This window comes from Letharia lupina, assembly GCF_014066315.1.
Source record: "Letharia lupina isolate WasteWater1 chromosome Unknown contig_14, whole genome shotgun sequence".
Taxonomy (NCBI): domain Eukaryota; kingdom Fungi; phylum Ascomycota; class Lecanoromycetes; order Lecanorales; family Parmeliaceae; genus Letharia; species Letharia lupina.
Window position 1 is genome coordinate 1,695,150 of NW_023502983.1, and position 13,692 is coordinate 1,708,841.

The 13,692-nt window shown below is 22.5% G+C and overlaps 1 protein-coding gene across 1 annotated transcript; it reads right to left on the reverse strand.

The window, feature by feature from the left end:
* Positions 1 to 10,422: 10,422 nt before the first annotated feature.
* Positions 10,423 to 11,360, reverse strand: HO133_002439 (uncharacterized protein; the record flags this gene model as incomplete). Its single annotated transcript, XM_037293365.1, has 4 exons — positions 10,423 to 10,594; positions 10,687 to 11,233; positions 11,269 to 11,288; positions 11,314 to 11,360. 4 exons carry the CDS (start codon positions 11,358 to 11,360, stop codon positions 10,423 to 10,425), a joined length of 786 nt encoding a protein of 261 aa, XP_037151018.1.
* Between the last annotated feature and the right edge of the window lie 2,332 nt (positions 11,361 to 13,692).

Below are 13,692 nucleotides of genomic sequence, written 5' to 3' on the forward strand. Positions count from 1 at the left end.
CTATTTTAAATAAGAATTTAATTAAATAAATAAATTTACGCACTTTCTATTATTTTTTAATATTATAAAAATTAATACTATTAATAAAGATAATAGCTTTAATTCGCCCTATTATATTATCTCTAAAGAAATAAAAACATTTTAAAAATTTAAATAATAATAAGATATAAAAAATAGTAGATAAATATTTTAAAAATAAGAATATAGTAAAATCGCGTTAATATTTAGTAAGTTTAAATATATATAAATTATTAAAAATAATCTTAAAAAAATAAAATAATGCGGATATAATAGCGAAATTTATAGTTAAAAAAAGACTTCTAACTTTCTCTTAATATTAAATAATTACTTTTAAAAAAAAGAAGAAAATAAAAGAGAGAATTATCGAATATATTATATATAATCGATATACTTACTATAAATTCTAATTATTATTATAATTATTTTAATATCTTTTTAATATTATAATTAATATTTACGCGTAATATTTTATATATTATATTAAAGATAATAAACTCTATAAATAATTAAATTTATTAGATATAATTTTAATTCTAGATTTTATTAAGAATATTAATATAAAATATAATAAGTAATTTAATATAAAGAAAGAAGATAAAGATATAATTATTAATATATAATTAAATATTATTAATTAAAAGATTAAGCGATTTAAAAACTCTTAACTTCTTTTAGAGAATATAAATTTCTTAATAATATTAATAAAAAAGATATAAATATAAAAGATCGAAATATTTATTAATATCTTTTTATTATAATAATAAGTATAATAAATTATAATTAAATCTATTAAAAAGAAGATTAAATATTTAAGAATTTTCGAAGATATAATAGACTTTTAAAAGAATATCTATTTTTATTATATAAAAGTCTTATATAATTTATAAAAATTTTCTTAAAAAAGAATTATTAAAATAATATTTATTAATATAAGTTTTTCTTTATATTAATTTTAATATTAATATTCTAATTTATATTTAAATAGACTTATTATTTATATATTAATCTTATTTATATTAAACTTATTTATTAATTATCTTTAATTATAAAGTCTAAGAAAGTTTACTATTTTTCTTTTTTTATATATATTTTTTATTAAAATAAAATATATAATTCTTAGAAATTATATAATATAAGCGCTTAAGAATAAAAAAGAATAAATATCGCTATTAAAATCGATTAGATAATAATTTAAAAATTATAATATAATAAGATATAGATTTATATTTAATAAGATAAGCGAAGAAATATAAGAGGCTTTTAAGCTTATTAATATTAAATTAATATATAAGAATATTACTAATATATTTAAGCGATCTAAGTATTTCTATAAGAGTATAGATTATTTAAATCTAAAATTTTAATAAGTTAATTATATAATTCTAATTTTAGATTAAAGATAAGAATATAAGTATTTTTCGCTATTATAATTATCTTTAAATAATAATAATTAAAAAGATAATTAGAATTCTCTATCGCTATAAAAATATATATCGCGATTTATAATTTTTTATATAATAGATTCTTTTCTTAGCTAGATTATATTTAAAAGTCTTAAATAATAAAATATTATTTAATATACAATTAGATATTATAGTTAATAAATATCTAGATATAAATCTTTTAATACTTCTCGCTAAGCGTTTAACGCTTAAAAGAAGAATATTAATCTTTAATTACGCTTATATAAATTTTTTAAAAAAAGCTATATATTAATAGAAAGTCTTAATTTATATTAATTATAATTATAAAGATAATTATAATTATAATCTTAAACGTAATTAGATATTTAAATTATAAGATTTATTATTAACTAATAAATAAAAGATTAAATTCTATTAATTATTCTATTTAATATCTTATTTATTATAAGAATATAGAGTTATCTTTTAAAAGCGAATCTTTAAAGATAATAGTTAAATAATATAATATATATATATAATATAAAATCTTATAAATTACGCGTTAAAAGAAAAGCTTTAAAATTATAAGATTAATTAAAATTTAATAGCGATAAATCTCGCGTAAAGCTTAAGTTATAGCTTATATTAATTATATATAATAAGAATAATAATAGCTAGAAAAATATATTATCTAATTTTTATTAATACTTTAATATTATTAAAGTAGAGGCGATATCTATTAAAATAGCGGCGATATCTAGTAAATACTTTATTATAACGCTTTTAAATAGATTATTATCTCGCGTAGTTTAAAATAATATTAGCTTTTTCGAAGAGCTATTAATAATAAATTAAATATATATAAATTAAGCTCTTTACGCGGTCTATCTATATATTAACTTAAAGTTATTAATAGATAAAAAATAAATATATAATTTAACATCTACGTTATACTTTAAATATCGCTATAATAATATAATAAATTAATAATATTAGATTATTTAAATAGAAGTTTAATATATAAAGAAGATAGTTTTATAATAAGAAGAATTAATATAAAAAAGAAAGTTTTAGAGAGAAAAGAAAGTTTAGATATCTATCGCGTATATTAAATATTTAGATTATTTTATATTATTTAGCTTAATTTAAATATTAATAAATAACGCGCTTTCTCTTTAATTTTAAAGATTTAAATTTAAGCGAATTATATTTATTAAGCGCTATTATCTAGTATAATCTTATTATTTTTATAATATTTATAATTATTATTATAATTTATATAGATTAAAAAATAAGATATTTAAGAGAGCGAGTTACTATTATAACTTATTAAAATTTTCGCGTATTTTATTTTTATTTTATTTTCTTTATATAAATAATTATTCTTTTAATTTAAACTCTATAATTAAAATAATATATAATATATATTCTCTTTATTTCTAACTTCGATACTTACTAGAATTAATACACTTTTTAATAAAACGAGTATTAATTAAAATTAAGTATAACTTAGTATTTATAAATATTTATATAAGCTCTTTAATTTCTTTATATATATCTATTAATTTATCTTTTTATAGCGATTAAAGTAGAAGATATTAAATCTAATAATTTATTATAATAAATATTAAATATTAATAATAATAATAATATTAAAGAGTCTTAATATAGATTAATTAAACGGCGATTAAATTTTTAATTAAAATAAAAAGCGAAGAATAAGCTTAATAAAAATAAAAATATTAAGAGATTATAATAGCGAATAAATATATTTATATTTAAGAAGAAATTAATTAAAAAAGTAAAGAAAGTCGATATCTTAATTATTAATTATATTATAGCCCGTAATAAATATAAAGCTAGATATATTAATATATTATAATTAAAATAGAAATAAACTTTTAAAAAGATTAGATAAAATATAATAGATAAGTAATAAATAACTTCTAATTCTAGTTATTATTCTAGTAGACTTATATTTTAATAATATTATATAAAAAAAATATATAAGCGTAATTTAGAGAAAGTTTAGAGTTTCGCTTTTTATATAAATTATTATATATATAAATAAAAATAAAAGTTTAGATTATAAGAATATAGATAATATTAAAATTAAATAAAATATAAAGTATTAAAAATAATTTTATTATACGCGCTAATAATTAAGTAGACTTTATTTTTTAAATTATTTAAAAGCGCGATATAGAATTTAATAATAAGTTTTATTATAATTTAAATATAATAGTATTAACGCGTTAGCTAATAAGTATTAAATTATTATAAAAATCTTAAAATATTAAATATAATTATATTTAAAAGATAAAATTATAAATTTTTATTAATATATAATTAATTTAATATATAGTAATAAAAAGTTTATTATAAAAGCTATATTATTTAAGTTAATATTTTAATCTTAATTATTACTTTTATTATTATACGAGTAATATAAAGCTATCTTTTATTTAAGTATATCTAATTTTTAATTTTAATTATTATTATAGATATCGTTAATTCGTTCTAGAATTATTAAATATACTTTTATATATTTTTTATATTTTATCTTTTTTTTAATTAGATAGTAATTAAACTCTAAATTAAAATAAATATTTAAAAGAGAAAAGTTTATAAGTACTTAATTATATAATTTTATTTCTTTTATACTTTTTATAATTATTAAAATAATTAATAATATATAACTATATTTTATAATTAATTTTATAATAATTAATTAATTTAGTAATTAAATTATATAAAGATAAATATATTTTTATTATTAATCTAAACGACTTAATTAAAATAATTATAAAATCTAAATTCTTTTTTTATAATATAACTCGCTTTTTATATATATAAATTAAGCTTTTCGCGTAATTTATATATATATTAATTTAAAGTTATTAAAAGATAAAAAATAAATATATAACTTAATAGTTACGTTATACTTTAAATATCGCTATAATAATATTAAGTTATTTAAATAGAAGTTTAATATATAAAGAAGATAATTTAATAATAAGAAGAGTTAATATAAAAAAGAAAGTCTTTAGAGAAAAGGAGGGGGGAAGGAAAGCTTAGATATCTGTCGCGCGTACTAAATTTTCAGATTACTTTATATCGTCTAGCTTAAATTAGATATTAATAAAATATTTTCTTTATAATTTTAAAGATTTAAGTTTAAGCGAATTATATTTATTAAGTATTATTATCTAATATAATCTTAGCTACTTTTATAATAATTATAATTATTATTATAATTTATATAGATTAAAAAATAAAGAATTTAAAAGAGCGAGTTAGTAAATAATTATTTTTATCTAATTTAGCTAGCGCTAAATTATTATAACTTATTAAAATTTTCGCGTATTCCGTTCTTACTTTCTTATCTTTAAGTCTTACTACTTTTATAGAAATAATTATTCTTTAAATTAAACTTCGTAATAATATACTTATAATAGCGCGCGATATATATTCTCTTTATTTCTAATATCGATACTTGCTAGAATTAATATATTTTTTTAATAAAATAAGCTTTAATTAAAATTAAGAATAGTTTAGTATTCATAGATATTTATATAAGTCTTTTAATTCTTTTATATAAATCTATTAATTTATCTTTTTATAATAATTAAAGTAGAAAAGATTAAGTTTAATAATTTATTATAATAAATATTAAATATTAATAATAATAGCGATATTAAAAAGTTTTAATATAAGTTAATTAAATAATAATTAAACTTTTAATTAAAATAAAAAATAGAAAATAAATTTAATTAAAATTAAAATATTAAGAGATCGCGATAATAAATAAATATATTTATATTTAAGAAGAAATTAATTAAAAAAATAAAGAAAGTCGATATCTTAACTATTAATTATATTATAATTATTAAAAAGTATAAAGTTAAATATATTAATATATTATTATTATAATAGAAATAAGCTCTTAAATAAATTAGATAAAATATAATAAATAAGTAATAAATAACTTCTAATTCTAATTATCGTTTTAATAGATTTATATTTTAATAGTATTATATAAAGAAAGTACGCGAGCGTAATTACGAAGAAGTCTGAAATTTCGCTTATTACGCGAATTATTATATATATAAATAAAGATAAAAGTTTAAATTAAAAGAAAATAAATAATATCGAAGTTAAATAAAATATAAGTATTAAAAATAATTTTATTATACGCGTTAATAATTAAGTAAATTCTATTTTTTAAATTACTCGAGAGCGTAATATAGAATTTAATAATAAGCGTTATTATAGTTTAGATATAATAATATTAACGCGCTAGTTAATAAGTATTAAGCTATTATAGAAATCTTAAAATATTAAATATAATTATATCTAAAAGATAAAATTATAAATCTTTATTTATATATAATTAATCTAGCGTATAATAATAAAAAGTTTATTACGAAAGCTACGTTATTTAAGTCAATATTTAAATCTTAATTATTATTATCGCTATTATACGAGTAGCGTAAAGCTATCTCTTATTCGAGTATATCTAATTCTTAATTTTAATTATTATTATAGATATTATTAATTCGTTCTAAAATTATTAAATATACTTTTATATACTTTCTATATTTAATCTTTTTTTATATATCGCGAGAAGATAACTTAGAGAAATATAGCTTATTATATTAAGCTATAATATTATTAAGAGAATACTAAGAAATATATTAATTTTTCTAAGTTAGCGATTTAATAAAAAAACTATAATTATAATATATATAATTTTATATTAAATAGCGATATCGAAAATATATAATAGACGTATAAAATTATTATCGACGACTTTAATTATAAAGTACTAGCGGATTTCGCGCGACTAATACTAGGGAAAGATAAGCTTTTCTTATTATTAATAGATATAGCTCGCTTTCTTTTATATATATAAAATAATAAAATATAATCGTATTTAATTCTATATCTTATTAATTTAGCGTAATTATTAATTAAAATAATAATTAGAATAACTACTTCTAAATATAGAAATTCTAATTAAAATATTTTATATATATATTATTTTATAGTATAATATTATAGATATATTATATCGTAAGATATCTCGCTAAGATTTCATATTATATTAGATATAAAATTATATAAATCTTAATAACTTATATTATATTAGAGTATAATATAATAGATTAATATCTTATATTATATTATACCTTTTCGATTAATAATTATAAGATTAAAGTTAAGAATTCTTTTATTATCTAAATACTTAAATTATATTTTAAAATTAAAAAAAGAAATTTTAAAATTCTAAAAGAAAATAAAAAAGTTATTATATATATAAATAATATATATATATTTTTTAATAAGAGATCTCGAGAGAGCTAGCGAGCTAATTTAATCGATTTAATTAAAGATTATTACGAATTTAAATTTATAATTAACTATATATATATATTTAAGATTTTTTAAATTAACTTTATTTTATTCTTTTATATATATTAGTAATATTCGTAGAGAGCTAATTATTTTAAAGTATAAAACTTTTATATATAAATTTTTAATAAGAAAGCTTAAAAGAATTAGCGAGCTAACTTAGTCGATTTAATTAAAGAGTATAATAACTCTAAATTTATAATAAGATATAATATACGTATATTTCTTTTTAATATATATATACTCTCTTTTAATATATATATACTTTCTTTAAATTTAATTAGCTTTCGCGCGATCGCTAGTCGTATAAGATATAAATCTTATATATAGTCGAAGTAGAGTTAAACTATATAAGACGAATAGCGAGATAATCGATAGCTAGATAAACGTAATATATTAGTCTATATATAAAATAATAAGATTATATTTAATATCTTCTAGCTATAGAAAGACTAGATAATTAATAAATAGTAAATATTCGAATATAATAGACGTATTTCTAATAGTAATAAGAGAGAGTAATTAGCTAATTAGCTATCGTTATAGAAGAATTAATTTAAAGATCTTATTATCGACGATTTAAAATTATCTAATCTTTTAGACTTTATTAGAAGAGATTTAAAAAAGCTTATCTTACTATTATTAAGAGTCTCGATAATATTCTCTAGAAAGCTATATATAAGATTTATACCTTATATGACTAGCGGCTACGCGAAAGCTAATCGAATTTAAGAGAATATATATATATTAAAAAAGATATATATATATTAAAAGAAGATATATATATATTACTTTTCTTTATAATTAGCTATATATATAAATTTAAGATTTTTTAACTTAATTCTATTATATTCTTTTATATAAGTAAAGGCCTATAAATTAAATTCATAGAGTTGAAATTTTCATTTTTCTAGATTAAATGAAGTTAGATTTTTCTAAGTTAAATGAAATTTTAATTCTAGCTCTAAGTCAAATCGAACTCTAATCGCTTGCTGTGCGTTTTTAACCTACTTTCACTACTATAAAATTAATTTAATCTATATAATATATAGATATATATATACGAAGAGAGGCGCGCTAAGATTTAATTAGAAAGGTATATTAAGTATAAAGAATTAATTCGTAATAATTATCTATAAAAAATAGAGAAAGATTATATTCTTATAATAAGAAGTATTAAAATATCGAAAAGAAATAGAGATAATATATTAATTAGTAGTGTAAATCTCATATTATCTTCTACCGTAGTGAAATTATTTAAATAATAAAATAGCTGTTAGAGTAAGATATCGAACGATTTCAATTCGTTTAAATATATATTATTCGATATTTCTTCTATAGAGACTCAATTAACTATAATCGTTATAATAGATTCTTCTCTTATAATATTATTATAGTAATATATTATATTAATATAGTAGAGATAATAGACTAAGTTATAGTAATATTCTTCGCTTACTAAGTAATAATTTAATATGAAATCGTAAAGAGTATATAACGTGGGATCTTAAAGAGCTAAGTCGTATTTTTAACGATAATAGCCTTATTACCGCTTAATTTCTCCGTAGTATTCTTTATATTTATCTATTATAATTTCTTCTCTTACTTTTTTTCTTATAAAGTATTAGACTAAGTAGCTAGCTAAGTAATTAATTAAGTAAATAATTAATATAACGTAAGATCTTAGAGAGCTAAGTCGTATTTTTAGTGCTAAAAGTCTTATTATCGTATAATTTCTCCGTAGTATTCTCTATATTTATCTATTATAATTTCTTCTCTTACTTCTTAATATAATAGAAATAATAAACTAAATTATAGTAATATTCTCTACTTACTAAGTAATAATTTAATATAAAATCGTAGAGAGTATATAACGTGGGATCTTAGAGAGCTAAGCCGTGTTCTTAATAATAATAATCTTATTATTACTTAATTTCTCCGTAATATTCTCTATAGTATTCTTCGTAGTATTCTCCGCATTTATCTATTATAGTTTCTTCTTTTACTTCTTCTCTTATAAAGTATTAAACTAAGTAACTAGCTAAGTAAGAACTCTTTTTAAAGACTTTTTAACGCGTTTATAAGTAGTAATAGATAGCTATTAGACTCGCTTACGGCTTCAATTATTAATAGTAATAGATTTATCGAGAGATAATTTAAAAACGATATTTAGAATCTAATACGCGTTAAGAGGCTTTAAAATAGAGTAATGAAGAATAGATAGAGAAGAAAGACGCGTCTTAAAAGGTAATATCGCTAAATTAAAAGATATTATTACTAGCTTAAAAGAAATCTATAGAGAAGAATATATTCATTTAAGCTCTTTTTAAGAGTCTTTTAACGCGTTTATAAGTAGTAGTAAATAGCTATTAAACTCGCTTACGGCCTTAATTATTAATAGTAATAAATTTATTAAGAGATAATCTAGAGATATTAGTAGAGACTCTAAGAGGCGAGTAAAAGAAATATATATATTTAAAATATTAAGTAACCTTTAGACGAGGGATATCGAAGACGATTATATTTATATTAATGAAATTAATAAAATTAATAGAATTAATAGAATTAATAGAATAATAGAAGAAGAATAATTATATAAATAGATGAAAGAATTATTATTCGATCTCGAACGCGTCTAATATAACTATTATAACTATTATATTTAAATATTCATTTAATTCATTAATAGTAGATTAAACTTCATTATTTTTACAGCGTTAGAAAGCGTAAAGCGAGCTCTACAATTTGAGGAATTATAAAGTAACTATATATATCGCAAGCTAAGTACTTCAAAGTGTAAAACTTCTACATACAAATTTTTGATAAGGGAAACGCGGGAGGGCTATTGGGCTGACTCAGCCGGTCTAACCAAAAAGCGTACAGGACCCGAATTTATAATTGGCTGCACATACAAATTCAAGGTTTCTAAGCTCAGCCCTACCTTATTCTATTATATATACTGATATATTAATAACAATTAAAGATTTTTTTTTATAGATCTTCTTTATTGTAATGAGTTACGAGAAGAAGTATTCTTTATTCAGCGAAAAACCCCTAGGTTTTACTCTGTCACAAACCAGGGTAAGATTGAAAAATTAGCCGATAAACAAAATGCGAAATACCTTACTCAGATGAAGTGTATGAGGTGCTCTCGTCGCCGAGTGAACGCCTAGCAGTGTGAAACGTCGTGTAGGCCATAGAAAGAAGAACAAGAAGAAGCATCATCGCTGGCAGGAATGACTGACAGATGGACGAAAGCACCTTTCGCGGTAATTTGGCTGCTAGATATCTAATGTAAGATACCTAAGAGGCCTATCACCACCTCCACGTAGCTACAAAGGCTAAGGAGGGAGAGGGAGAGAGGGAGGGAGAGAGAGAGAGAGAGAGAGAGCATGTCCATTAATGAAAGAAAGTCAAAGTTTCGGGCCTAAGCCATCCCAGCCAGATTCAGTCCCCAGCCACCCGATTTTCTACTCTATAATACATACAACGTGCTCCATAGAGCGGCAGGGTAAGGAGTTTATCCGAATCGTATATATCAACAAAGACCCACGATTCGGTCCTTCAAACCTCATGCACTTCTCTACCAAGCAAACTCGCCGCCCTCGAAGTCCGGGAAGTGGCCAGACGTCTTCTCGCGCGTAGCACCATCGATCGCCTTGACCAGACCCTCGACGCTGTCCTTGGTGGGCGTAGTGGCTTCTTTCATGCCGAAAAAAGCGGCACCTTTGTTGCCAAGGTCGGTTTGCACGAAGCTGTGACGACAGACATGACAAGGCCGATTAGCTTGATCGCAGAACACCACAAGAAGGGGGGGGGGGTGAGTGCAAGGGGGAGAGAGACATACCCGGGATCAACAGCAAAGGCAATCAAGTCCTCGTGCTCGAAGTGGATCTTGCGCGTGAGGTAGTTGACCATAGCTTTGCTAGCACCGTACGCCGCCATGGGGAAGGGACGCTGCTCCATGCCGCCAATACTGCCGATGGGCGAGCTGACGGTGATGAATTTGCCAGGCCCGTGGGCGGCCTTTTGAAGCAAAGGCAGAGTCGCCTGGAAGAGCACCAGAGGCCCGATGGCATTGACGTCCACGTGCTCTTTCACGTCGTCGATCTTGAGTCCAGCGACAGGACCGAAGCCTTGGGGCTTGCAGATACCGGCGTTGGCGATGACGGTGTCAAAGGAGGTAATATGGTGCTCGGATTCCAGGGTCTTGATGGCGGCAGCGGCGTCGGTTTCAGAGGCGCTGTCGATTTTTACGATGATGAGGGTGCTGGAGGAGCCTTTGGGGAGGGTGGTGAGTGTTTTGACGGTGGGGTGGGTAGGGTCGCGGACGCCGGCGATGACGGTTGTGTTAGAGCGGGCGAGGTAGGTTGCTAAAAGGCCTTGCCCGATACCTGAAGAAAAGTCATGTCAATAAGATGTTTTTGACGTGAAGGTTGAAGTAGCTGGCTTGGAGAGTGGAATTGATGTTTACTCGCCTCTGTTGGCGCCAGTGATGAGGTAGACGGTGGGTGATGGCATGGTGACGGTATTGGCTGGAGGAGATTGTCTTCTGGATGTGATGGATTTGATGACTTTGCTGAAGGGCGTTTTCATGAAGGTGTAAGATGTCCTTTAGGTCTTGATGAGCGAGTGAAAATGGGATGGATGGTGTGTGCTTGGTAAGCAGTAATTTTTTATATTCTTTATATTCATTCCTGATGGTGTCAGTAACAGAAAAAATGGAAGGTTGTCCGAGCGGCTTACAAATTCAATTCGATCATACAGGACCGACGCCTCTACTTGGTATTTGATTTCAAAGCAACAGGGGTCTTGTTTGTTGGTGTTACTTCCACCAAATGAGACTAGACGCAGCACAACTGCTTGGTGATCGTGTACTCCAACACACAATATACAGCTTCACGGCTCCGGATCTCTGCAGAATACTACTTGATTTCAAAGCACTTGTGGCTTGCAGGAAGCCTGGCAGGATTAAATCACATTTCGCGATGCATTAAATGGAATGCATTTATCCAGTCAGCATGCAATATAATTGAGAAGGAGATACTCAACCCTATCTTACATACTTACCTCCCTTCCTTCAGAGCTATTAATGCGGGAGGTAAATCGGCGAAAAGTTGGCAGTTGGTGGTATGATGCGTAGAGATGATCGATGTCTAGCTACTTGATAAGGGCGAAGAGCGTCAGCAAGTCAGCCCTGTAATCGCAGGAATTTGTACTGCATAGCTAATTACAATAGGCTTAGCCATGAATCTTACGGCTGCTGCCATGCCCGCGGCGGCAGCCAATCAAGTGGCCGGCCTCATCCCCGGCGCGAGTAGGGATACCATGCAGGACTTTAGAAGGGGCTTACAGCTCGACAGGGGTGAAAAAAAGTTCGGTAGAGGTGAGTAGATGCTAAGTATATGCACCTCGTCCGAAGTGAAAGGGATATACTTAGTATATGCCAGCACCTTATCGAAGGTAAAGAAAATTAAATTTAGTCTAGCGACGTTAGCCCACGCGGGATAACTTATTTATAAATTTAAAATTTTCTCTTTTATTTATTGTAAAATTTTATTTTTACTTATATCTAATATATATTATAATATCTAATATATTTATCTAATAAGTTTATAACGCTATTAAAGCGAAAATTATTTAATAATTAAATAATATTAAAGTACTTATATCTTATATATATATTATATTTATATTATATATATAATATATATACTAATAAGTAATTTAGCTTTATTTATTAGATTCTTTTAATAGAAGTAATAATAAATAAAATAACTTAAAAGTAAAGAATTTAAAGTCTACTATTTCTCTCTTTATAAACTTAACTTCTATAATAAGATTTATATTATATTAATACTTATATATATTAATTATATATAGAATATAGTTAAGAAGATAAATATTATTATTAATTAAAATAGCTAGCGTAAAGTAATAACTAATAAGATTTAAAATTATATTATTCTATTTAAATATCTTAAGATAAATATAAATAAAATTCTTTATTTTATATATACTAGATCGAAGTTCGATAGAGAAAATTATAAGAGTATTTAAGAGATAATTTATTAATATATATTTATAATAGATTCTATATATATTTAATTTAAATATATCTTAACTAATTAAAACTAGATATAATTTAATTATTTAGAGATCGATATAATTTACTCTTAAATAAAGTTTATTAAAATATAGTTTTTAGTTAAAAATAATAAAAAGGATAAGAAGAAAGCGATATAAAAGTAAGCGTTTAAATATAGTAGAATTAAATATTATTAATATATTTATCGAGATATAATTACTCTATATTAATTATATAATTAAGTTAATATTATAGATATTAATAATCTTTAATAAAGATCTAATTCTCTACTTTACTCTCATTTAATCAAGAAATATTTTAAAACGAAAATCGAGTATTAATATAATATGTTTCTTATAGACTAGTAAATATAAGACGTATACTATAGAAGTCTATAATCGAATACTACGATATATTAAAATTAATTATTTATAGTATTTAAGCGAAATAAGATAAGTATATATAGAATAGATGCTAAGTATATACTTATAATCTATAGATTATCTTCGTTAGTTATTTATAGAATAATAATTTAAAGTTATAATATCGAGTAAGATATTTATTACCTACGACTATATATATAAATCTTAGTTATCTATAAGAACTTATTTAATTTAGATTATAATCCTTATAAGAGAATTATATTTATATAGATTATTTGATATAATAATATAAATAGTATAATAAGTAAATATCTTATTATTCTAATTCTCTATTTAATATATATCAAGTTTATATAGTATTTAATTATCTCTAAAAATAAGA